The sequence below is a fragment of the Boleophthalmus pectinirostris genome, unplaced genomic scaffold (assembly GCF_026225935.1).
Source record: "Boleophthalmus pectinirostris isolate CB_2022bp ecotype Guang Dong unplaced genomic scaffold, ASM2622593v1 HiC_scaffold_14, whole genome shotgun sequence".
Classification (NCBI taxonomy): domain Eukaryota; kingdom Metazoa; phylum Chordata; class Actinopteri; order Gobiiformes; family Gobiidae; genus Boleophthalmus; species Boleophthalmus pectinirostris.
In genome coordinates this window covers 5166782-5193145 of record NW_026571047.1, presented here as the reverse complement: position 1 = coordinate 5193145, position 26364 = coordinate 5166782, and the positions used below count along the sequence as shown (strand labels likewise).

At 39.6% G+C, this 26364-nt stretch overlaps 1 protein-coding gene across 2 annotated transcripts in view; it reads right to left on the bottom strand.

The window, feature by feature from the left end:
- itgb4 (integrin, beta 4) overlaps positions 1–26364 on the bottom strand; it is a 36471-nt gene that overhangs the window by 1952 nt on the left and 8155 nt on the right. The window contains exons 4-39 of one of the 2 annotated variants that reach the window (XM_055150455.1): positions 25153–25254; positions 23040–23244; positions 21976–22072; positions 20574–20745; positions 19603–19866; positions 18865–18954; positions 18655–18774; positions 17707–17874; positions 16866–16942; positions 15861–16069; positions 14484–14587; positions 13767–13865; positions 13443–13575; positions 12321–12443; positions 12124–12242; positions 11484–11517; positions 11108–11305; positions 9873–9976; positions 9729–9787; positions 9613–9636; positions 9310–9458; positions 8469–8648; positions 7846–7994; positions 6899–7106; positions 6181–6498; positions 5578–5741; positions 5198–5378; positions 4687–4824; positions 4434–4616; positions 4221–4349; positions 2978–3142; positions 2385–2534; positions 1382–1519; positions 1112–1258; positions 636–824; positions 123–278 (exon numbers count right to left, since the gene is read on the bottom strand). In XM_055150455.1, coding sequence (XP_055006430.1) covers positions 123–278; positions 636–824; positions 1112–1258; positions 1382–1519; positions 2385–2534; positions 2978–3142; positions 4221–4349; positions 4434–4616; positions 4687–4824; positions 5198–5378; positions 5578–5741; positions 6181–6498; positions 6899–7106; positions 7846–7994; positions 8469–8648; positions 9310–9458; positions 9613–9636; positions 9729–9787; positions 9873–9976; positions 11108–11305; positions 11484–11517; positions 12124–12242; positions 12321–12443; positions 13443–13575; positions 13767–13865; positions 14484–14587; positions 15861–16069; positions 16866–16942; positions 17707–17874; positions 18655–18774; positions 18865–18954; positions 19603–19866; positions 20574–20745; positions 21976–22072; positions 23040–23244; positions 25153–25254 — 5245 coding nt within the window. The remainder of the gene's footprint in view (positions 1–122; positions 279–635; positions 825–1111; positions 1259–1381; positions 1520–2384; positions 2535–2977; positions 3143–4220; positions 4350–4433; positions 4617–4686; positions 4825–5197; positions 5379–5577; positions 5742–6180; positions 6499–6898; positions 7107–7845; positions 7995–8468; positions 8649–9309; positions 9459–9612; positions 9637–9728; positions 9788–9872; positions 9977–11107; positions 11306–11483; positions 11518–12123; positions 12243–12320; positions 12444–13442; positions 13576–13766; positions 13866–14483; positions 14588–15860; positions 16070–16865; positions 16943–17706; positions 17875–18654; positions 18775–18864; positions 18955–19602; positions 19867–20573; positions 20746–21975; positions 22073–23039; positions 23245–25152; positions 25255–26364) is intronic. The other variant, XM_055150456.1, reaches the window with a different exon arrangement.

The following is a 26364-nucleotide window of genomic DNA, read 5'->3' as shown; positions in this document are numbered from 1 at the left end:
GTTAAAGTGCAATGTTAAAGTGAGACTACTCGTGTCACTAAAATATAGGATAGTTAACATAATTCTATAGATTACATTTATTCCTTCTTACTGTGAATACATGAGTGAAAAGTAAGTTTTACCTCCACCGTGCAGTTGTTCACAGGTGACCACATAGCCCAAAATGTCTCCGTTGGGTTTCCTGGGTTTGTCCCAGCTCAGCTGCAGTGAGTCTGGGCTCAGAGCAGTAAAGATCAGAGGTCCTGGAGCACTGGGGGTGCTCAGCGTGAATGGAGACCCTGGCACAAGAAAAAAGGCATGACGGTTTATACTGGAGAATCAAATAAGTGCTCATATTTATCAATTTTCAATTAGATTTTAACTTTGTCTTATTAAAATCAAATGGCTTTCAATATGAATTTCTTATACATAAACTACAATACAGTCTTTAATACAATCTATTTCGTTCCCCAAAAGAACACTGCTGTTTAATCAAATTAACAATTATTACTCTATACTTATCTATTATAAGTATGAATAGTACAACAAAGATAACAAAAACTATTGATCAAAACCAAACTTGCACCATCATATGTATGTATGTATGTATGTATGTGTATGCCCAGTATGTGTAGGCAGAGTTTGGAGGGAGTTACCTGGCATAGGGCTGAGGGGGCTGCGGGGGTCCACTGCAGACTCTATGGTGATGACGCCCTCTCTCTCAGGACCCCAGCCCTCCTGACTCTGGGCCTTCACTTTGAACAGGTACGAGTGGTTGGGCAGAAGGTCCTGGATAATGACGGAGTTCTCTGCTGGGTTTGTTATGTTAATGCGCTTCACCTCGGCTGCAGCAAATAACATACAGTATGTCCATCAATATACATACAAGTGTTTATCTGTTACACTGACTGACGGACCTCAGAAGTGACTGGTGGCTTTATTTTAACCATTGGCTAAAAAGATTCATGCCAGTGAATTAGTTTTTTTTTTTCAAATATAATATACAAATTCTAAAATCTCAATGTTGAAAAATACATCTGCATTACTATTAAACACCGTATACTTGAGTTTATTTTACGATACGAAACGAATATGTGGCATTCTTAAGCAAGTCTGATAGTAGCAGTAGTACCTCCATTGAGCAGTTGGTAGAGCACACAGTATCCCAGGATATTCTTCTCGCAGTGAGGCTCCTGCCAGCTGACTTTCAGCGCTGTGGGTCCCAGAGCGGAGAACACCAGTCTGCTGGGAGTGTCGGGGATGCCTGGAGAACGGGCTTCTAAGCAGGTAGACATAGCAGCCAGATAATGAGACAAAAGCCAACACATACAAACACACACTATATCCTTGGAGAGCAGCAGCAATAAGGGGAAGGGGCATGCAGTCACCGGGCAAAACTCACCATGGAGCACCCTGTCCAGATTGTACAGGGCCCGGCTGACCTCTGCAGACTCACTCCTGCTCCTGGCACCCGGGGACAGGTTGTAGCTGAACTGGCCCTGAGAGGTGCTCTGAGTCCCCGCCAAGCCACTGAAGCCACCTGAAGGAGCGGTCAAGCAGGAGGAGCGCAGGACAGACCAGAGACAAGACAAGAGGAGAGGGGAGAGAGGGAGGGACAGTCAGCAGCCAGCAGCCCCAGCCTTTTCAAATCTCATTCTTCAAACCTTATCATGCCTAGTATGTTTGAGTCTTTTTGAATTTATACCATTTTGTGAACTGTCAAGTAAAACGGAACTATCAAGCAATATTATTATATTATTAACTCTCATCAAATCCGCCATTCTGGGAAGATCTCAAAATAAAAATGTAATTCTGTCAGCTGGACAAATGTTGAGTGAATATGTTTCACCATTCATTCAAGCAGCTTCTTCAGTTCTGACAGGGTTCTGGTGAGTCACTGCCTCATATCTGTCTGAAGGTAGGAGCTACCTGCACTGAAACTATCACACCCTAGTTGTTTACATTATGTAGTACCTGCTATACGTCCATTGAACTGCCCTAAGGTGAGTACCGGCACCTGAGTGTATTATCAACCTTTTACTTGCATACTTTGATTAATCTGAGACTTAATTTGATAACAGCCTTTTTTTTTTCTTTTTTTTAAACTTTATTAGACATCTAGACATCTCCTTTATTAGACTTTGACTTTTTTGACTTTGACCTAAGCTTTGACATGGGAATTGTCAAGAGCCAACAAAAGCTCCACCTACTGTCTGCCTGTCAAAACCTCTCAACAGCAGCTTTCCTCTGTGCAGAGCTTGATCCCACTTAAAATGACAGTACATAAGATAGAGGCCAAAACTGCAGAGCCCCGAAATCACTGTGAGGGCCATTTTTGTCAGCATTTTAGAAAAAAATCAGCTGAAATAATAAGGTTAGGTTAACTATTGAATCATTGCTTTTACCCAGGTCAGGGAAGTTGCTGGACACCTGTCCCATGACGATCGAGTCTCTGATATTCTCATCAGTGTACGATCTGTCGGAGCGTTTCCTCATGATGACATCTGTGGTGGTCAGTCCTCCTCCTCCTATCATCTCAGTTCTGCGGGTTCCTCCTGCCAAACCACATTTGATTGAATAGGATCACAGACAGCACTTTACTGGAGCACAGCTATAAACCTGTTAAAAACGTGTACACAAAATTCTAGAATGGAGACAACTGGAGGTAAAAGTGAAGTACTACATAGTGTGATTTCAATGGGGAAACTGGAATTAATCACAAAATAAAATTGTCTGAAATTTATGAATTATACTGTTTGTGAAGCTTAAATACAGATAATCTTAAGCTAAAGACTTAAAGGTTTAGGGTTGTTAATGTCTGATGTCACTTCTGGTGCAAGGCGCATTAACTCACTAAAAACAATGGACATGTTTACAGTTCCCTTGCAAAAACCCATCATTACAAGGGTTAAAAAAGTGCATGTGACAGAAAGTATACAAGGTTGAGAACATTGTGATGACGTAGCATTGTGAATGGTCTATAATATGGACACCGTACCAGGACTTAGGTATGTGGTGGTGGTCTCAGAGGTGTAGGAGCCCCCGCCAGTCCTGTAGCTGGAGTTCATGGTAGAGACAGGGGAGGAGGAAGACGACATGTTACGCGACGGTGTGCCTCCGGGGAAAAGGAAGTTCTGATCCCATTTTCCATTCATGGGGAAATCTGTCAAAATATTACAACATTTTTTAATGACCTAAAACTTGTCCTTGTGATTTATTTATCAGATATGTTTTTAAGCATGTAATTAAGAGCAATAATTGTTAAAGGCACACTATGAAACTTTTCTGGGACAGCATCCGCCACTAACACAGCAAAGTTAGTGTACTAGTGTTCCACAATATGGCACTGAAATTCTCCATTAAGACAAGCAGTTATAGGTCAAATCTGTGGCAAGGCATCCCCGCTCAAAGTAACTACTGCATATTTTTCAAGGCATGTTTGAGTAATAAAGACACCTGTAATTGTAATAGTTAAATTTAATAGCATACAATGTAACATTCCCATAGAGATAAGCAGCAAATTGCACAGTGAACCTTTAAATGAAAGCAAAGCAGGTACCATGTTGAAAATGCCTCCCAACATCTTTGAACACAGTTGTATTTAGGGTTTATGTTGCAAAAGAAGACCTCAAAGTTAGGTCCAGTGAGATCTGAAACATTGTGTTTTAATTGTTTCTGTGGCCTTTTCAGTCCCATAGGGAAATGTGTGCTCTGCTTTGACCCATCCGTTAACCCCTACACCACCCAGGGACCTTGGGGCTGGAACTCAGGGGAACCTAGTGGGCAGGTTAGTCTGTCGTGCATGTTTTAGGTTCCACAGTACTGCTGTTAGCTCAAGTGGGCATCATCAGAAAGGGGCATGCTCTCTCTGGTGAGTCTTCACCTGGGCGGGTTCGAGGGGGGGTCTCCTCAGAGCTGGTCTCTGTGTCTGTGCTGAAGCGACTCCTGGGAATCACATCCACGTGCCTTTTCCAGGACACCGAGCGCAGGTCCAAATCCGAGCCCACCAGCTTGACAAAATTCCAGCCTTGTGGGAATATTTGAGGTCTTAACAAGACTATTTATAAGTGAGCCTAAATAAAACTGTGTCAGGAGCTGGAAGATGCAATAACGGCAAAGCTGAGATGTTTCTAGCTGGGTGTGAAGTGGACTGTCCACATGTACTGGGCCTGCAGACCACAAGGGGGCTCTAAGGCTGTATAAAATGTCTTTTAAGAGGAGATATCATGTAAAACACCCACCCTCTCCAGACACACTGGGGGTCTTTGAGCCTCCTGGGGACTTGAGCACCTCGTTGCTGTACATGAGGAAGCTGTCATACTCCTCTCCTGCCTCTGCGTCCACAATGGGGATGTCTGGGATGATGGGGACTGAGGGCACATACACATTCATCAGCACATTTAAAGCACATATATATAATGTATACTGTGTGTACATGATCACTGGGGTCTTACTGGACAGAGGCCTGACAGGCTGTGAGGCAAGATTGATGCTGGCATCTCTGAAGGGGCCCCAGCCCACTTTGTTCTTGGCTCTGACTTTGTACTGGTATGTCTGAGCGGTCTGGAGGTTCTCGATGAGCAGCATGCGTTTCTTGGGGTTGTCGATGTGGACTTTCTTGGCTGCACCCACAGGCTCTGGGGATGGAGCACACTGTTAGTGTGTGTGGGGAAACGTCACATTGGCATGTTTAGGAGGGGAACTCACTTAAGTCGTCATTGATGGGTGTGTAGATGACCTCATAGGCTGTGATGTTGCCATTGGTCTCTGCGGGCTCTGCCCAACTCAGTTGAGTCACAGTGGGACTGATCACGTTAAAGGCAAGACGTCCTGGTTCACCGGGCGCTAATGGAGAACAGGGCATAGTTACAAATGTATTAGCTGAAGGCAAATACATGGTTTCCATACTGCTTTATTATGTCATTTTAAAATGAAAGGACACTGCCAGTGTCTTATACAGTATACAACCATCACGAAATATACTTTTATAATGAGAAAATCTACTATTCTTCTTCAAATTCTGAGAGATGAGAGATGTTCACCTGAAAACGGTAATAAGCTTAAAATAATAATAATGCCTCTCTGATTGCACTGTCGCTAACCCTGCTGCTGTCACATTTGTGTGTAATGATCTGTGTGTAATGTTCTTTGTGTAATGATCTGTGTGTAATGGTCTGTGTGTAATGATCTTTGTGTAATGATCTGTGTGCTCATGTACCATCTTCCAAAGTCTGACAGGACACGATGTCAGTGTCATATCCGTCTCCCAGGGCGTTGTAGGCGCACACCCTCATCTCATAGTCGCAGTACGGGTACAGGTTTGTGAGCTCAGCCTGAGGTGTCTTCACATCCAGCACTGTGGCATCTTTTTCTGGGTCTCCGTAGATCCAGTACTTCACCTGGAACACACAGGCATGGCACAACCAGGATATTTAGGCACATTTTAGCTAAATCTTAATATACTGTTGAAATATGATTATTTAAATTTTGAGAGTTTTTCAAAACAGAGAGATAAAATTACACTTCATAATTCTTGTTCTGTACCAAAATGTCTTCTCTGTTAGTATATATCTATATGTAACAATAATGAGTGTGTACCTTGTAGCCCATGGGGTTGCCTGGAGGGGGGTCCCAATTGAGGCGGATGCTTCTGGGTCCGGTGGCTTTGGCTCTTGGGTTGCCAGGGGCCAGAACGTGCCCGCCCGGGGATGTGGCCATCTGGTTTATGAAGCCCATCTGCTGCATCTGGGCAATCTCTGGAGCTACAGAAGCACAGGTAAGTCTTCAGCACATGTTTGACCTTACAATAGTAGGCATACAAATAAACTAAAGCAGTAACCTTCGGATAACCTTATATAAGAGGCCAAAACTGGTACACACTTTTAACGTACTTCAGTTAAATCATTTTGTAGTTGTAATTGAACCTTAACCTAATAAGGTAATATTTTTTATATTTAATAACTGAATAGCTGGATGCTGTGATGTTAAAGAGAGTTAATTAAGGCCTATACTTGCACCTCAACCAAGAAATGCACTGTCCCATTTTAGACCATTTCTGGGGAATTGCAAAAAAATATGATTAAAATCCCCTACATGATATTTCCTAACTCTTACTCACTTTCATCCAAAATATCCCTCTAATACCATTTTGATTCTTGGGAAAGGTTAAGATAAATATATCATCAACCTATGTGACTGTACCTCCATCAGTGATATTAACCGTGGTGGTCCTCCTCTCTCCCAGCATAGCATTGTTGCCTGGGTCGTACAGCTCCAGTTGGAAGTTCTCAGGCTTGATTGGACCTGGGTAATTTTTGGGGTTGATCACGATGTCCTTCTCAGTCTCTTTGGGATCAAACTTGAGTGTTCCTGACAGATCAAAGCGCTGGGCCTTCTTAGTGCGCCACCTGACCGTAGCCGGAGTGCCCGGTTTACGAGTGCGGATGACAGGGATTTTGTAGACAGGATCAGAGGTGGAAAAGCTCTGGGTTGGGTTCTTAAACATCACCTGACTGGATTCTACATAAAGAATAATAACATAATATTAAATTACACTTAATGATACTATTCAAGTGATGTCATCATACTTCTTTAGATGGGTGAAGCTAACTAGAGGCACTGCTCTTATAACAAAAAATAAGTTTAGTTTGCATTTCCATTACAAAGGATGAAAAATAAATATTATCTAGCTTTGAAATTGCACTTCACAAAAAATATAATTTGTGGTAAAGTATTTGACAAAATTACTGTGGATTCATCAAAAATGTGTCCATCCTAATCACCTAGAAACAAAGTGAAATTTATATTCTTTGTGATAATCTGTGATGAATCCAGATTTCTCTATTGAAATCACATTATGTTAAACTTCACTTTGCCTCTAGTTGTTGTCATTCTAGTACTGAGAAGGGTAGACTTTTACCTGGTAAATCGGCGATAGTCACAGTGGTCCTGGGGTAGCGTCCTAGCTTGGCACCCTGCTGAGGGTTGACCAGGTCCATGTAGAACTTCTTGACCTGCTTGTCTTCCAGGAGGCCATCTTTCTCTGTGAGCTCCAGCAGACGTACTGGTACAATCTTCTGAGTCTCTCCAGGAGCATAGGTCAGATCTCCTCCCACTGTTATATAGTCCTTCAACACAAAGGTAGGAAATTTAGTACCTGATTATTTGAAAGCATAATAGGCATGACCCATGAATAAACAACAACAAAGCCATGATTATTGGCATGGATAGTAGGGACAGAGTTGTAGTAAAACCAGTTTGTTTGGAGAAGTTTTATAGACCATAAAGACTGCACAGGAGAATTCCTGTTTATTTTATCTAGTAGAATTTTAAATTGAGATGTGTCAGTGCTCAGAGAGAGAGAGAGAGAGAGGGAGAGAGAGAGAGAGAGAGAGAGAGAGAGAGAGAGAGAGAGAGAGAGAGAGAGAGAGAGAGAGAGAGAGAGAGAGAAGTGAAGCAAACATGGAAGGCCATAGTCTGTAAGAACCACCGTTAGCCCTTCCAAAAAAATGTCTGAGGACACCACCAGTTAAAAACGCCATAAAGTCAGTTGTGTGCGATATGTCCCCTATAAGACAGCCAAATAGCCATATCTTTCTTATGTTTTCTTTATAGAAGACCTTAAAAAAATTACACTTCTTTAGGGCATTAATGCTTATACATAACATATTTAGATATGTTATGAAAAAGCTATATTTGCCGAAACATATTATAACTTGGCAGAAAGCTAAAAAAATTTTTTTTCCATCCTCTCCTTAAAGAAAAAGTCAGTGAAATGGTTAGTAAGTCACATTTTAAGGGCTACTTTATTTTTATATTTTGCAGAGTCTTTGTTTTGTGAGTGGCACTTTTTATTAGACCGCCCACCTTCTTGTCCTTTGCGGTGTGATCGATGGTGCGGTAGGAGACTTGAGCGCGTCCGTCCTCCCTGATCTCCCTGGCGATGGGGATGTTGGCCACTCCATCCTGCCTGCTGTATGTGTAGTTGTCCTGGAGGAAGGTGAACACACAGGGCGCTGCACCACACACAAGGAAAACAAAGCATTAAAATTTTGAAAAGTAAATAAATGCAGAATAAATCATTTCAGACAATTCTCGTTTATTTAAAGGACCTGTACAAACTTTTGAATTATGTTTGACAGGTTTCAGAATGCCCTGCCCACTTAGCCCCTTTTCACGCTGTGATATTGAACCATGACAGAGAAACTGTCTGGGATTCTGGAAGTTGTTGTTTCCACACACTTCTCATCTAGCAACATTTCTAATTAGATCAAATTATTAGTCCAGGGCAGCTGCTTCCTCATGGTTCTCATCCAACAAAATGCCTTTTAAAATGCATAGGCAATATTACTCCGTCTCTTTTTTATCACTGCTACTTTTACAAAATACTGCAAATTTTACTAGAAGAAATGAAAGTGGCCTTTTAATACTACTATCCATATAGTCTACATACAGTCTATCTAAACTAAACCCTCTCCTCTTATATGTACCGTGGTCCTTGGTTATGGTGATGTTGACAAATTTCTTTCCGATCTCAGCGATGCCCAGTGGGACGTCGAGAGCCTCCACCTGCAGCTTCTTCTCGTCATCATCCTGGTCCTTCACAAACAGAGGCACGTGCACATCCAGAGACTCCACCCCTTCCTGGAACTCCACCGCACCGGTCGCCTCTGTGGAGCAGTGGGACATATTAAAGGAGGTGGTGTGACATGTTATTTCAAATATACTAATCAAAAACATGTTAGGAGTTATGTTTCTCTTTTGTTTATTTATCCTAACAGAGATTCAAATAATTGGTTCAAATATCTTTCCCTAATTTAACGATCCCCTCCTATTCCAGAAAGCACTGATCAATCAGGCTGTACCAAAAATCTGAAAATGTATAGATTACAATCTCAATTTTGGTTAATCTCAATGATAAGGCAAGCATGTTTTAATAGTCAGGTGTACAGCCAATCCTGTGGCAGTAAGAGAGCATGTGATTCTGAAGAGGAGTCATGGCTCTCTTGTTTACCTCTGAGTCAGGGCCATGTGTCTGTGTTTTCAATAGGATGGTGAAAAAAATTGTTTCTTTTGTTTCTTTTTTTTCATATCACCCAGCCCTAGAGGAAATTGTTGTAAATATAACAAAACTGCCCTCTACTCCCCATTTGACTGTCTCTGAACAGAATTATTAAAATAATTATTATAAATAACATTTATTTAAAAGTTTGATAAAGTTTTAAGGGTTGTTAACTAAGCCATGCTATTTAAATTGATTGGTTAAGGTTAGAAAAACAACTAAAGGCAACATGAAAACTCTCTGTAGAGAAGCAGAGGAGCAGCACACACCTCTGTCTGTGGCAACAGTGTAATAGCCTGGCACCACTCGCAGGTTGTGGAAGTTTCCAGACTGCACATTCTTCTCGGTCAGTTTGACGATGTCGGGGTAACTGCTGCGAGGAGCTGTCAGCACCGTGTCCATGATGACGTTCTCTTGTCTAGTATGAGAAACGAAAGCATTAAGATGTGAAAAAGCAATGTAAATAAACATTTTTGGTGAACATTTTTAGGAAGTCAGTGATGTGATTTATTCTTGCCTGGTTACTGAAAACACATAAATACTAAAATTGGATAGAATGAAATTTGTATTACCTTTTCCCTGCATTTTTTTGTTTTCTGTAAAAACAAAATAAGATACACCACTTTTTAAGAATCAAAGACTACTGTATTTGAAAGAACAGTTGTATTGTTAATCCAGTGGTTCTGACCTGAAGGTGGTCTTCTGTACTTTCTGGACTCCAGGGATTTGCTTGTAAACCTCATTTAACTGGATCAAAACAAAGACAGTGACATCATTGGAAGTTTTACATTACTACGCTGTTCAGAGTTAAGTTTCACACTGTGGCTCTTACATTGTCGTTGACTTCTTTGCGTAGCTGCTCTCCGTCTTTGGAATCAGGATAGGTGAGGTTTTCTGCAAACTGCCTGTTGAGCCGCAGGGAGATGGGGAATGGGACTATAAAAATAAAGAACATTATGGACAGTTTAGTATGACAACTTTGAGTTAAGCCTAGTTAGTTAAGATAAGCCATGTCTAAATCTTTATTATTTATTGTCTAGATCTCTTGTTAAAAATATCCTGTTTTTAGTTTTGGAAAGAATACTGCAAATTTGCCCTCAAGCTAAAATACGGTTACTTTTAAAACATATTTTAAGCAGTATTTTAGCTCTATCTTAGTATTTTATCTAAATCAAACGTTTTAACAACAACCTGCATATTCTCTGAGCTCTGGCCAGTCAGAGCAGGCGATGCTGTTTTGGATTGGGACTGGGATTAGGATTGGAATGATTGAGGTTTACTCACACTCTGATAAAATTTCCGATTTATGTTGTAATAATAGGATTCTGTTCAAAGTTCACGCTTTAAACACATCGGGAAGAATTCACAAAAAGACTGAAATATAATACAAGAATCACATTTCTGAACATAAATGTGCAGATCTAAACTACAAGGTTAGCGTTTTTCCTTGTGCAGAATAAAACAGGAGATTTTGATGTTTGTGAAGGAAATTATGGTTATTAAAAAATTGTGGCCTTTGAGGTCTGTGAATTACATCCATTCAAATTTCTATTTCGATTCGATCATGATTAATTTTGCAGCCCTAGTTGATAGTATTTAGTTAAAACATTTCAAATTATTATATCAGTCCTCATGAAAACAAAAGTCCTCAACCACATTAATATTTACCTGTCCAGCCATAACCACATTCTTTGACAAAACTTTACAAAAACGAGTGGATCTGGAGCCATATCCTGTCTAACCAATCAGAGAGGCACATGTTCTGTTTGTGTCAAAAACAGACATGGTGGTTTACAGGTAAAAAACAACATAAAATACTGAGAAACAACTCGTCTGAGTTGTTTCTCAGTATTTTACAGAATCAACAATCGAGCACAAAACTCATTTATCTCAGATATAAGAAGTTATATATTGTGTATTTTTAAAGTTAAGACAACAAATTAGCAGCATGGCTGGATCGTGTCAAGTTAGGACTGTAGGTTCTCGCGCTCCTGGCTTGTCCGGCAACATTACTATTGTGCGGACAAAAACTAACTTTTCCCAGTAAGGTACAGCTGTGTGACTCACTGTTCTCTCTGGGGTTGGGCTTGACCTGGGTCAGTGGGTGGCTGGGCCCACGGTGCACATTGTCAGTGACTTTCCAGCGCACCACATCAGTGCCTTTGGGTGGGCCGGTACGCACCATGGGAGTGTCCAGGTGGTTTGGCACAGCCACCTGGGACTGGAGGAATGAGAGATGGTCGTCTTTGAAACCAACCATGCGGCCTACACAATGGGAAGATACAATGGACAAATGAAGGACTAGTCTTTAAACCACATTATATTATTTGGAATATGGGCATCATCTTCACACAACTTGTAAGTCAGTAGCCAAATAAAACTGTATAATATTGCATATATAAATAAATAATACAAATATAACTGTATCTGAAGAGAGTGTTACCTTTTCTACAGCATGGGAGTAAAGCAAGGCAACCCTGTCAAGAAATAAAAGAAAATATATTATTTTTTAACAGCTCAAATCATGAGAACAGTTATGCACACACAGATGACAAAAGTCTTTCAAAGGCAAATGCATTTTGGGTCTTAACACACTCAACTCAATTAGACATTTCAAGGTGGGTTCTTTCTCTTTCTCTCTGTATTTGTCACTGGAGGCAGGGCCATAGTTATAAATCAGAATACTAAATATGGTGATACAGTATCAATGTCGTAGATAGCTGTACCAAAATATTTTTGAGTATTTTTTTGGAAATGCAATACATCTGACATATTTGCTAAACTGAATTTTGTTACAAAAAAAGCAAAAATCGTGTGTAATAATATAATGATTATCACATTTAGCGCCATATGTATAGAACATCACAACATGTGGGACCCTGTAATTCCCATCCCTATTTGCCAGTGCTCTGTATAATTTATCATATTAACTAAATGCCAAATTCTGTTCACAAAAATGGCAACATCAATAACTTAACCACTCAGCTACATTTAGTTATGTTATGAATCTTGTTACTTTTAGTACACTAGACCCTCTGGCCAGTGAGAGCTCATGTTGTGCACTAGTATAGAATGTATAGTACCGCGCAGCAAGTCTTGCACCAGCCGCAGTACTTCCAGCAGCACAGCAGGAGCAGGGCCAGGAGCAGCAGCAGGAACAGCAGCAGAGGCAGCAGCCACAGGAGACTGGCCGGGGGGCAGTCTGAGGGAACACCATTCTTTATAGGACACATCCAGCTTAGAACTGTAACTCTTCATAAACCCAAACAACAAAGCTTACCCTTCTTCTCAAGCACTTGCACCTCCAAACCTCCCACAGCAGTCTTAGAGTTGTCCACAGTGTAGTAGTAAGTACAGTCATCTTCTTCATCACGGAAACTGCACGAGTCTAGAACTGTTTCAGCTACAAGTGCGCAAAGAGGAGGACATGAGTAAGTGCATTGTTAAAGGGCCTTTATTACACTATTTTCTGAAAAAAAGTGTGAAAAAGGTGTTTTGTTTCATTCACACATGTTTAACAAACAAAACCTGCATATTTAGGCTGAATTCTTCTCTCAAACTGAAAACACTCCACCTTGTGATGTCATGTGGTAATTTAGGATGTGCTCCATACACTTTGACTAGAATCATTTGGATCATTTCAGGCCTGAACTTGACAATCTCTACTAATCTCTCTAAAGAGGTAGCTGTTAACTTGAAAACTATTGTTTCATGACATCACAGGATGTAACAGAGCATTTTGAACAGATGTAGACAGACTAATAATAAAGGGTTTCTCAAACATGTGTGAATGAAACAAAACGCAAGTCTTGTGATCTTGAAGCTCACAAGAGTCAAATTTGCATAACATAAGCCCTAATGTATTCATGCAGATCAAATTCCTCAGATTAACCATAGCTTTAAAGAGGAGGTATTACACTTCTACGGGATATTATTTTAGATCATCATGTTACCTTTTGTTGTTTTGAAAATGCTACATTCACAGAGAACAAGGTATTTAATACATTTCAATTTATGATGCTCCCCCCTCCCCTCACTTCCCCTCCAGGGCGCTATTACAGCACAATCATGTATGTAAGTGTATCCCACTAATGAAACTAGTGCACGTCGCATCAGGTTTGAAAAATGCCTGTGCAGGAGTGTGCCTGGCGTGGGCTTGTTGGCTTAGTCTTGTACAGGCTAACTGCTAACTGCATACTGCTAACTGTAAGGAAGGTTTGGATAGTGCCCAGAAGAGATTTCTAGATTCAAACATGCATGATGGCATATACAAATTCTCCAGGCATATTTTTGATGAGTGAAAAATAGTATAACATGGTAGAAAACTTGAAAAACGTTTTTGCATAACAGACACAGAGCTTGATCACACATGGTAATCATAGAGAATATAATATTTCTTTACGTTTCTTGAGTTCATCCACTTTGACTATTTTGAAGGCGCACTTGTCACACTCCGCTGGCTCTTTCTTCTCCCCAGTTTTCCAGGCCTGGCACTGAACACACGTCCTAGTGGCCTCACAAGCGCCGAGCAGACCCTGAACACAACATGAAAACAATAAACCAATGCATGTGCATAAGGATAATTGGGCCGGTCAACAAAAATTTGGGGGCCCAGGGCAAGAAACCTCACATAGGCCCCCCTCTAATATAAATTAATAGGGGACCAATTATGGGCCCCTAAGACTATGGAGCCCGCGACAACAGACTCTTTTGTCCTCCCCCTCACCTGGAAGTTGGCCTCACATGTAGACGTCACTAGGAGACTCTCAGCGTTCGTACACTCACAACGGCCGCAGACACATTTGCCTTGTCCATTACAGAGGCCCTGACAAAACAGTAGGAACGAGTTGAATGTACAGAGCTAAAATAAAATAAAATAAAATGTAATTAAATAAAGGGGTTATAAAGAATATATAGGACTGTATACACAATAAAAACACGTTAAATGTGCACTGTGCAAAATTTCTAGTGGTGAATCTGCCACCTGCTTGTCTCCATGGAGTTGTAATTGCTTTGTCTGTAATGTTTCACCATACTGTATGGCATTAATAAACTAAAGGTGCATTGTGTAACTTTTCTGGTGAAGGGTCTGTCCAATGCTTTCTTCAAGGAGATGTTATTACTTTGTCTAGAATGTTTCACAGTATGGCATTAAAACTTTCTATAATGGAGACCAAACCAGACCAAGTTATAGGTCAGATCTGTGGAAGCTGTCAGAATGCTTGTTTTTCTAGGTATTTTAAGCAATAAAACTGTTTGTAACTGAATAAATGTAAGGTAGAGTGGTTTAATGTCATACCGTGGAACATTCCAGACAGAGCAGTGACATATCCAGGGCAACAAGCAGGTGATAGAACCCCAACCATAAAGTTACATAGTGCACCTTTAAAACTGTCCAAATTCATAAAATCATGCAAGTTAATGTGGGACAATGCTTGCTCACCCCACTAGTGTCCAGACAGGTGGAGTTGCTCATTGGACATTGACAGGCATCCCCTCCCCAGCCCTCAGTGCACACACAGCGGCCCATGATGCAAGAACCACGGTCTGAAACACATACACACATTTATGAAGAACACATCAGATTTAAAGTGCATATGGCAAGTTAAACTACTCATTTCATTAAAACATAGTTAACATTATTACATTTTGAAAAATAATTGTTAAAAAAATCTGGGGAAATTTACAATTTTACTTCCTAGTGAGACACTGGCAGCAGATTGCAACCAAATCTAAATTACACAATAGTTCTGATTAGACTATCACAAATAAATGACAACACCTTTCTTTTATTAAAGGGCCCATATTACACTTTTTCTGATTTATAATGATGAAGTTATAAGGTTTCCTCATCACAAACGTACCTTGAGTTGTGTTTTGTTTCATTCACACATGTTTACACATTCAGCACCTGCAGATTTAGGCTGGGTTCTTCTCTCAAACACTCCCTGTGATGATACCTTAATCTGAACCATAGAAGAAGTGCTCCACTGTGTTCTTAAACTTCATACTCCTTCACTAAACTCATTTGGATAATTTCAACCCTGGAATAGCCAATCTCTACTGAACTAAAGGTAAAATGAGCTGTTAACTTGAAAACCACAGCTTCATGACATCACAAGGTGGAACAGAGCATTTTGAACTCAAACATGTATGGATGAAAGAAAACACAACTCTAGGTATGTTTCTGATGAGGTACAGACATTCTAACACAGCTTACAGCTCACAAGAGAGAATTTTGTGTAATATAGGACCTTTAAGGGTGCACTGTGTAACTTTTTGGTTGGGGGTTGTTTCTATGGATATGTCATTTCTCTGCCTGGAATGTACCTTACATGTATTCAATTACAGGTGGTTTTATAGCTCAAAAAACAGGCATTGTGACTGTGAACAAGGTCGCCTCTCCACTGATCTGTAACTTGGTCTGGTTTGGTCTCCATGATGAAAGAAATGTTTAATACCATACTGTGAAACATTCCAGACAAAGCAATAACATCTCCATGGCGAAAAGTATTTGATGGATTCTCCACCACAAAGGTTACCCAGTGCAACTTAAAGGTTTAAATTGGCAGAAAATGTTATTCCTTGCGTGTAAATTGTCTCTGCATTTTGGATAGATTTTAGGATAGTTTCTGTTTTAAAACTCACTGCTACGTCTTGTATTTTTGTTCTTTTCTTCTCAACTTTTATTTCCCACAAACTGCAGCTTAACTGAAGTAAAACTATGATAAAGACTGACCACAGATGCTATCCCACTAAACCAAAACCAAAACCTGTCATATGCACTTTAACATTTGTGGTGTACATAAGTGTATTTCACCATTGCACAAGAAGCCTCCAAAGCGCAGGCACTGTGTTTTGTCGTACTGGCAGAAGGGCCCCTCAAACTGGTCGGGGTTGTAGCACACACACTGGCCACACTCCAGACAGTCCCCTCTCCCAGAGCATGGTTCAGTGAAGCCTGGCTCGATGCAAAGGCTGGTGTCCAGAGCTGAGGTGGTGGCCGAGCAGTTACAGTGTGTGCTCACCCTGTGTACACATAGCATTAGAGTAATACAATACACATTAGGGGTGAGCAAAATATCGAAATGTCAGTATATCGATTTTATATTCGGTGATTAAGTATCGCTATTGTGGGCTGCTTTATCAATATATAACCAAGAGTATTCTTTGGTATCTTTTATCAAATTTTTCTGTGACCACACTACCATATTGTAGCTTATTTAATGGAAAGAAATTTGTTTATGCAAAACACTTAACTTTGCACAAGTAGTGGTTTAGCAAGGAAATATTGTTGCTACACTGTATTTGGATCTTAAAAAACAGTAATATATTATGGAGTATCATGTGTTACAGTTAAAACATGTACCACCATATTGTGCTAATATCATACCGTGATCCATGCATCATGTATCATATTGAATTGTGAAGGACCCTGTGATTCCCAGCCCTAATACACAAAACTGATACTTTGCAGCAGACGTCATCAACATTCCCTGATGAGGTGTGAGGCTAACTGTAGGCACTGCTCTATTTGAGGCTTGTTAGACTTTAATCTGGCCTTTATTTGAACACAAACTCACTAGAAAGAGGTTTAGTTAGAACTACAAATGATCTGTGCTCACGCATAAAATTACAGTCAAGAGTTAGTCACTCTCAAAAATCAAAAGCCTAAACATGACCATGAACACTTGTATTGGTTTTGTTTGCTAATGTGTGCATGGTAAGTACAGAAACCATCATATAATTACATGTAGAACACCCCCAGCATGATGTCACTGCAAAGTATCAACAGACATGTACAGAGAACTTGAACAAGTCTTACCAGCCGGGGTAGCACTGACACTTGCCACACACTAGGTCTCCGTTTCCATGGCACATGGGTGAGCCAACAAGAGGACTCTGTAAATACATTTTTAATATTTGAAAAGGAAAAGAAAATTGATAAATATTCAATATCTACAAAGTATGTATTTTTAAAGGGGCTTTTCATATTATTAAGTCAAATTTGTCTTGCCTCAGTACAAATATATAGTACAAGAGACCAGTGCCTGCTGTCTGTATTTAATTCTTAAGCATTTATTGTCCTCTCTGATGTCTTAAAGTTGTGAAAATGGCTTATAAAATCATTGTGATGAATAATTAGGCTGCTAGGAATGTATTAAGAAAGTGAGGAATAACCACTGCAAACCTGCAAAATGAACTAGTTATATTTTACTGTCTTAAAAACATGAAAAACAAAACTAGGTCATTTAAAACAGTTTGTGGCAGTGGTCCAAAGTTATTTCTTACTTATCTTATGCATTCTGAGCATCGCAATAAGTCACTGTGATAAGTTTATAAGAGCTTTTCACAACTCTCAGAGACCAGAGTGGAGTAAACACAAAGCACACTTCCTGATTAACTGGCAGACAAAATGTATTTTCACCTCAAGAGCTGCTTATACAATATATCTGTAATGAGGCAAGACACATTCTGCTCAAATAAATGGGAAATATCGGGAACAGGAGCTTTAACTTGGATTTGTTTTATAAGTGTATGCCTGTAACACCAACCAAGAATGCACACATTATAAGGACACATTTGGTTTCTATTCTGTTTATCAATAATTATTATAGGTTATATATACAAAGCCCTATTTTTGTATTGTTTAATGTTGTGAGCACCTTCTCACAGTCACATGTGGGGCACAGCACGTTGGCCTGGACGTTCACTGCGTCGTTGAAGGTTGTGGGTTTGACTCTGACGTTTCCCTCTGTCTCGTCTGTGGAGGCCTTGCACACCGGCTCCCCGTCCAACATCTGCTGGGCTTTCAGACGCATCATGAACTTGCCCTGTCACCAAAATATCAGCTCAATCAGGAATATGCACAAAGGTATAAATATATACATCAAATACAATAAAACAAATATATATATGTAAGAATAATAAAATTAAAATAAAATGTCACAAGAGTGGAATGACTATTGGTAAAAAAAAAACCTCTTGAATATAAAACATCACATGCCAGATTGAGTATAAATCCTGGTGAAGTGTAAAATCCCTCAGGCAGCCAGGCAGAATCCATGGCAGAAGAAGAAAATCAATTTGTCAACTGGACAAAAGTTTATTTTTGGTCGAATACATTTTGCAGCTCATCCAAGCTGCTTCTTCAGTTCTGGTCAGACGCTGGTAGACACTGCTTTATATTTGTCTGAAGGGAGGAGCTAACTACACTGAAACTACTCGAAAATAACATCCTACTTGTTTACAGTTTCTGTTAGTTAGCTGAACAAATTTAATTTCTTCTTTTGCCACAAATTCTGGTGAAGTTTATTATTTCACTTCCTGCATTTTGGATGATTTCATGACCGTGAATCATTGTAAATTCATATAAAGGAAAATATCATTTGACTATCATTACATTAATATATACAGGTTTTTTTTTAACATTGAGGAAATGTGTGTTTTGACTGCTATGTAAATAGAGAGGTAGGATATAATAGGTTTAAAACTTTCTCCTATCCCTTTTGAATATCATGGAGTCTATAGTGTATTATTAATTACTGATCTAGTTTTATATCTTTTTCTATAATCACTATTCAACAAAAAAATAAATAAAATGGTTTTCTTACAATAGCCCCTGGTTTGAAATCAAAGGCCCCATACTCTGCGATCTGACCACTGGTCTTCAAGAACTGTGCCTCGAAGGCTTTGGGCTTCTCTGCACGAATGCTCATTTTACTTCGGATGCTCTGAAATGGTAAAGAGAGAATTCTGACATGAATGACAGCGCTCCATCTCTCATGTGTTTTGTCATACACAACAAAAACTAGACTGTTCACCTCAAAAGCAGTGGCCATGACCTCCAGGATGTTACCAGAGTCCTCCTGCAACAGCCCCACTTCCGCTATCGGGAAATATTCTTTCAATTTCTGAATGAACATAAGAACAGAGACAGAGAAAGGGCCTATTAAACAATTATAATCAATAAGAAATTACACTCAAAAGCAAACGTGTAGTTACCAGGTTAAAGAATGATTGGTTTCCTTGAAATGTTCCACAGTTTGGCATTCCACAAACATGATTTATGTCTTCAGATACGAGGTAAACATGTTCACATTTAATATAGATTTTACTGACAACTATTTTAATGCATGTCTCTTGTTCTTAATTACAAAACCAGTGGACATGATGTCCCATTTATTTATGATTTAAAAGGTGTTTTGTTTCCCAAGATGATTCCAGTCAGTGGGCAGAATGAGCCTCACGCGAGTTTCTCATTTGGGTTGCCAGTTTCAATGCTGAAATCCAGTTGGAGTCTCTCATGAGTCAGTGCTAGTGCAGCCTCTGAAGCTCAGTGAGTGAATTCTGGAGGTTCTAAGCTTTCACATGAGGCATGGTTTGTCCATATGCTGAGAATGAGAAAAACTAGTGTGTCCTCTATCTACAGGTTCATACACTTGCAACCCAGGTTCAGATGTGATTGAGATACCTTTCTTAAAACTAGAGGCCCAGGCTACATACAGTTCCTACATACACTTCTACACTGATTAAAAAAGCAAACAAATATGGTCTCTGACCTGGTAGTAAGTGTAGGAGTGGTTGGTGACTGCAAAGATGGGGATGATGTTGTATTCTCCCAGTACCCGTACGAGCGTGGGCACAGAGGGGTAGTCCTGATTGATATCCTCAGTGTACTTCCCGCTGGCATCCAGGTGGCATGCCTCATCGTTGCGTTTGAGGATTCCTGACAGAACGTTGATCCCATCTGTCTCGTAGTGGAACGCCGACTCAGTGGAGAAAACCAGGAGGTGGGTGCTGTGTGGGCGCCATCCGATCTTATCCTGGGAGCACAGCAAAGTTCATTATAGCATGGGCAAAGTGGAGAAAATAGTATGGGTTGCATTCCAAAAATAATCTTTGAACTGACTTTTAAAAATTTTATTTCTTCTGGAATTCAATGTTAAGATCTTTTCAGTTTACTACTACTACTACTTTATACCTTATAGACTATAATTGTGTATCAGTTACAACCATTTGACACATAAAAATCCAGTGTTAAGAAAGAGTTTACAATTTTTTAAATAATTACAACTGGCAAATAAAAAATAAAAAGCTGTTAACTTGAAAACTACTGCTTTATGACATCACAAGGTGAAACTGAGCATTCTGTGCTTTGGAGATGTAGATTGACAAAGAACGCAGGGTTGCTCAGAGTGTTACTCAGTGTGTGAATGAAACAAAACACAACTCCAGGTATGTTTTAAGGATGCAAGAGCATTATAAAATTAAAGCAAAGCTCACAAGAGTCAAATTTGCATAACTGGACCTTTAAATATGAATAATAAAATAAAAATGGTGAAGCCAAAATTCTGAACTGATTATTTTATTACTAATCACGTCAAAATCTTGTCTTGTCTCATTTCCATGCACCCAGTCACCCTTGTAGAAACAGTGTCTTGTCCCACCCCTAGTAATTAAATACAATGAAATTTCACTCCATTTTACTGGTTATGCCTCTGTTTCCTTTGCCTTAGACATGTGCACTCACCGTACAGACCGTAGCCTGTAAAATAGCATCAAACCCCCCCTCTGGAGCATCAAGGTTCCCTGATATCCTCTCCTTCTCCAGCTCACTGTTATAGAAGTCCAGGTCATTGGTCAATCTGATCACGTTTTTAAAGGAGAAGGGAGGATCACTGTTGGGCCACGGTTGTTTAAGTCTGTGAGAATCAAAAAGAAAAAAGTTAGTCACATAATAAATACAACAACAACTATAACTACTATTAGTGGTACTACTCCTGCCTGTTATTTTGCATAATATCACTTGTACAGAATATGCTGCTTTAAGACACCTCAAAATTAGTATTTAACATTGTAAACTTAAAAGTGCACTGTGTAACATTTCTAGTGGAGGGTCCGTCGCCTGCTTGTCTAGATGAAAATGCTATTGCTTTGTCTAGAATGTTCCACAGTATAGATCAAACCCATCTATTATGAGGAGACGAGCAGGTTACAGCACAACCCTACATTACAGTTCAGATCTGTGGAGAGTCGCCCCTATTCACAGAAGGAATTATTCTATTTTTGAACAACAGACACATCAGTAATGAATAAATGCAAGATGGATATGTTTAAACACATCCATGGAACATTCCAGGCAAAGCAATATCATCTCCATGGCAGACACTCAAGAGAAAAGTTGCGCAGTGCATCTTTAAATATAGGTATGCGTGTATAACATGGATAACAAAGTTCACTTTGAGGGATAAAGACACTCGGTGCAATGAGTTTATTTAATCATGCTACTTGTTTGTACTATAACTAAAGTTGGCTGGCTACAAATGGTAAAACTGACTGGTCTTTAAAAACACAAGAGGACTATTTTATCACTAGAGAAGGTTCATAACAGCATAATACTTAAACCTCCTAAGGTTTGTCTCACACTCCAAATACACCCTAACTCCGGGACAAATAAATTCATTAATCTAAAGGTCATATATTACTTAAACTTGACCTTTATGAGCTTTAAGCCATGATATAATGTTGTTACCCCTCAAAAACATACCTGTTTTGTTTCATTCACATTTGAGTAACCCTTTATTATTAGTCATTTAGTTCAGTAGAGATTGGCAATTCCAGGTCTGAAATTATCCAAATGACTGTAGTGAAGATGTATGGATTATGGTTTAAAAACACAGAGGAACACTTCCTGTATTGCCACATGACATCACAAGGTGTTTTTCTTTTGAGAGAAGAACTCAGCCTAAATGCAGGATTTGTGTTTTAAACATGAGTGAATGAAACAAAACACAACTCCAGGTCTGTTTGTGATGAGGAGACAACAATATAACATAAATCAAAAACACTTTATATGTGCACTTAAAATGAATACTGACTGAGAAACATTGTGCTAAAACTCCTTAAAACTTGTATTTAAAAATGCCTCTTACTTGGAGGGCCTCATGTCTGTTTGAGGTTCGATTACTTTATCCACAAACTTCCCAAAGCCAATGGTGTAGTCATCTGAAAGCTTCCCCACCAATGATGCTGTAAACAGATACAAGACATGAAGCTTCTCACAGACTGGACAACCATGCTACCCAGACCTGGAGAGCAGCTACTTACAAATACTCATATTACTGTAAATGAGTAAGGGATTGTAGTTTTTTGAGCTGATTTTTTAAACCTGAACTTGTACTTGTATTGAGTAAAATTACTAGACATGTAATTGTAATCAGTCACATTTTAAATCATAGAAGTTACTGAGAAGAGACTACTGTACAAGGCCCAGTTGTCTTAATCTTATGGGGGTGGAACAATTCAATTCTTATTTTGATACATGGGTCGTATTTCTATTTTATCAGCCTACAGCTTTAATGTAGTGTATATGTAATAAGTCAAGAGTTTATTATACTGTACTGGCTACAGCTCTGAATTTGTAAAAAAAAAAAATGATCTCAGAGAATATGCAACATTTATTTTTACACTTTTTGAAGGCTCTAGTTAAATATAAAAGTGTGATCTAAAATGCTTCTAAAATTGTGCAATACTTTTCATGCATGAGTAAAATTTCCTATTGGGAGCTGATGTATTGATATATCGGCAAGAGTATTTTTTGTTATCTTTTTTACAATTTGTTGCTTAATTAATGGAGGGAAACAGTTTACGTAATACATATGCATATTGTATACATATTCACTGTTTTGATGATTAAAATAGATGTATTTCATATTAACTGCACAAGTAGTGCTTTAGCAAAGCTGTTGCTAAAATGTACTTTGTTCTTAAAAAAACAGCAATATATCATGTGCAATATATCGGTTATCACATTTATCAATATATCATGATAATATTGTATCGTAAATCATGCATCGTATTGAATCGTGAGGGATCCTGTTGCCCAGCCCTGCTCGTAATTGAGTACATTACTAGCCAAGTAAGTGTACTTTCTCTTGAGTACACATTTTCTGTCCTCTCTCCACCACTGATTGTATCCACAGTCTGCGCTCCTCACCCAGCTCCGTGCCCATCTTCTTCAGGTTGTCCAAATCGTCGGCCATGGAGTTGGAGAAGTCCATGAGAATGTAGAGATCCAGAGGGCCCTTTTGAGGAGAGAAGACTTCTATGTCCAGATACCTCTCCTCCCCAGGCAGGAAGCTCATGGTGACCTGCTGAGGGGTCACCTGGGACTTAGCCAAGCTCATGTCGATTTTCTGTTTCTGGAACACGACACAAAAAACAACTATTGTAACTAAATGATACTGTAGGCCTCTCACCATAAATAGTATATGGAAGCTGGAACAAGCATCTTTAGGGGTTTTGGGGGGTTTAGTAATTTCCATCCATCCATTTTCTTCCGCTTATCCGGGGCCGGGTTGCAGGGGCAGCAGCCTAAGCAGGGACTCCCAGACTTCCTTCACCCCAGACACTTCCTCCAGCTCCTCCGGGGGGATCCCGAGGCATTCCCAGGCCAGCCAAGAGACATAGTCCCTCCAGCGTGTCCTGGGTCTTCCCCGGGGCCTCCTCCCAGTGGGACATGCCCGGAACACCTCCCGAGGGAGGCGCCCAGGAGGCATCCGGAACAGATGCCCGAGCCACCTCAACTGGCTCCTCTCGACGTGGAGGAGCAGCGGCTCTACTCCGAGCTCCTCCCGTGTGACTGAGCTCCTCATCCTATCTCTAAGGGAGCGCCCAGACACCCTGCGGAGGAAACTCATTTCGAGCGCTTGTATCCGTGATCTCGTCCTTTCGGTCATTACACAGAGCTCAAGATCATAGGTGAGGGTAGGAACCAAGACTGACCGGTAAATCGAGAGCTTCGCCTTTCGACTCAGATCCCTTTTCACCACAACGGTCCGATACAGCGACCGCATCACTGCAGACGCTGCACTGATCCGCCTATCAATCTCACATTCTTTCCTCCCCTCACTTGTGAACAAGACCCCGAGATACTTGAACTCCTCCACTTGAGGCAGAGGTTTAGTAATTTATTTATTTATTTATTTTCAAACTATGGGGACTGAAGGCTTCTATATAGAGAATATTTATAAATCAAACTAATTATTGACAAAAGGATCTCGCAAGACAAATTTGCCACAAGATTGTGAACACATGAGAAAAATTATCTCATGACATTTTTGCCCCATGTTTTTACATTTGCAATGGACAAAAAAGGGTGTTGGCAAGTTACATTTCATGAGAAGCTGTAATTCCCAAAACCAGAACTAAAATGACAGGAAAAATATTAAATAACATAAATCATAAATGGTGAGGCTATGGCATGAATCATAAAATGTATTTATTACGAATCTCGTTAAAATCTTGTCTCATTCTCATGAACCCAATCTCGTGTTTCGTCTTATCTTCATTTTAATGGAATAATGCCATTGCCTTTGTCATTAAGACAAAAAAGATATTTCTGTATGTGTATTAGAGTCCGTAAAGTCAGTATAACAATTTTCAAAATATGACTACATAGGGTTGGGAAATTAATCCAATTAATTGGATTAATTTGTGTTTTTAATAATCAAGATTTTGAAAAACTGAAAAATCATTCTTATGGAACAGTTTTACTCCTGACTTTCTGCCTTGCAGATCAGGGTTATTGTGCAGTTAAACAAATGACATCGTAAAAAAAATACCATTCTACTTTCAGATAGTTGAGTTAGATTACAATTTTACAGTTTACAATGTTTTGATTAATAGAATATGTTAAAAATTAAAAAGTAAAGAGCCTCCCCTGTTTGACAGACTAGCAGTGCCTGGTCTGACTTAATGTTCATTCAAGTTCATTCAGTCATGATTACTGGTAGTTAATTAACCATTACAGTTCTAATCATGGGTATGTTTTCTTTGTACAAGTGGAGAACATTTGGTTCTTTTTCATTTCACTCATTATAGATGCAAACTTACTAATAAACTCTTTCAATCTGTTATGTGTTTATATTCTGCACATTTAGTAGCATGCTTGGGGGATAATCCTGACTTTACTATGTCAGACATAAATTAGTTTCAGTATTATAGTTTCTTGTCTATATTTTCTTCAGCAATATACTGTACTTCAAAATGTGTTACCATGACAATACCTAATATAGTGTACTTAATGGGAGTAAAAGAAGAGGACGTACCAGGTCTATGGACATGGAGCTCTCTGCCCTGAGGATAGCCGCAGCACGGCAGCCATGGGCCACGATGTTTTGGTACAGGTCACAGCGTGGCCCATTAAAATTCTGGACACAACAAACACAAGCAGCATAATGATGCATCTGGCACACATAACATTGTATTTTCTTTTTTACATCTATTTTCCCATATTCATTCTGCTTTTAAGATTTCTTCTATATTTTTCCCCACAAAATTTTCACTAAAACACTTAAAGGTCCTATATTACACAAAATAGATTTTTGTGAACTTGCCATGTCATAATATTGTTACCTCTTCAAAAACATACCTGGAGTTGTGTTTTGTTTTCATTGTAGAGTTATCTTCTATTTAACAGCTAATTTTTACGTTTAGTTCAGTAGAGGTGAATAATGACAGTGTAAGGAGTTTAAATACACAGTGGAGCACTTCCTGTATTACTATATGACATCATAAGGTGGAGTGAGAACTTTTTCTGCATTGAAACTGAAAATTTGCTAGTTTAAAGGTTGTATGGAGGATTTATTTTTTGTTTCAAATTGTCAATGCTAGCATTATAGAGATGCAGTAGCCTTGTAATTATGATGACCAAAAAAAAGACAATAAAAATTAATCAACTCTGGACGTGGTGGGGCTAAACATTTTCCAATAGATAACGACACTGCCTCGTTATCTGTTAGCTGATAGGCCGTCAATCAAACTCCCTACGTTTCTAGCGTAACTGACTTGCCTGCGCGCTGCCATTACGTGGTTTACGTACGCCTGTCACGCAGTCCACAGACGCACAGACGCTGTTTACTCCACCAACGCAACAGTTCTTAGCGGCTTTTTTGACCTATATCTTCCTCGCAGTTAGCACCATGTTTGTTGCAATGGCGACAAGAATCTACGAGCAGTTCGCCGCAAAAGAAAGTCCGTTTTTGAGGTCGCTGAAAGAAGAAGACAAGGGGAAAAGCAGCGAAGCCAAACTAAGGTGATTCTTGGAGATTCATTCCAGCGATGGCGCGACTGAAGCAGACGAAGGGTCTAAAGACTGACGCATTGGTCACCAAATTACTTCTGGTCACTTCTGCTTATTATGAAAACGTACTTTTTTTTTATTTCCAAGAGCTAGACAAACGTTTTTCAGGACACGAATGCAATATCCAATGTCTGAAAACTTAATTTTCAATGCAAAGAAAGAGTCCGCTTGCTGCTGC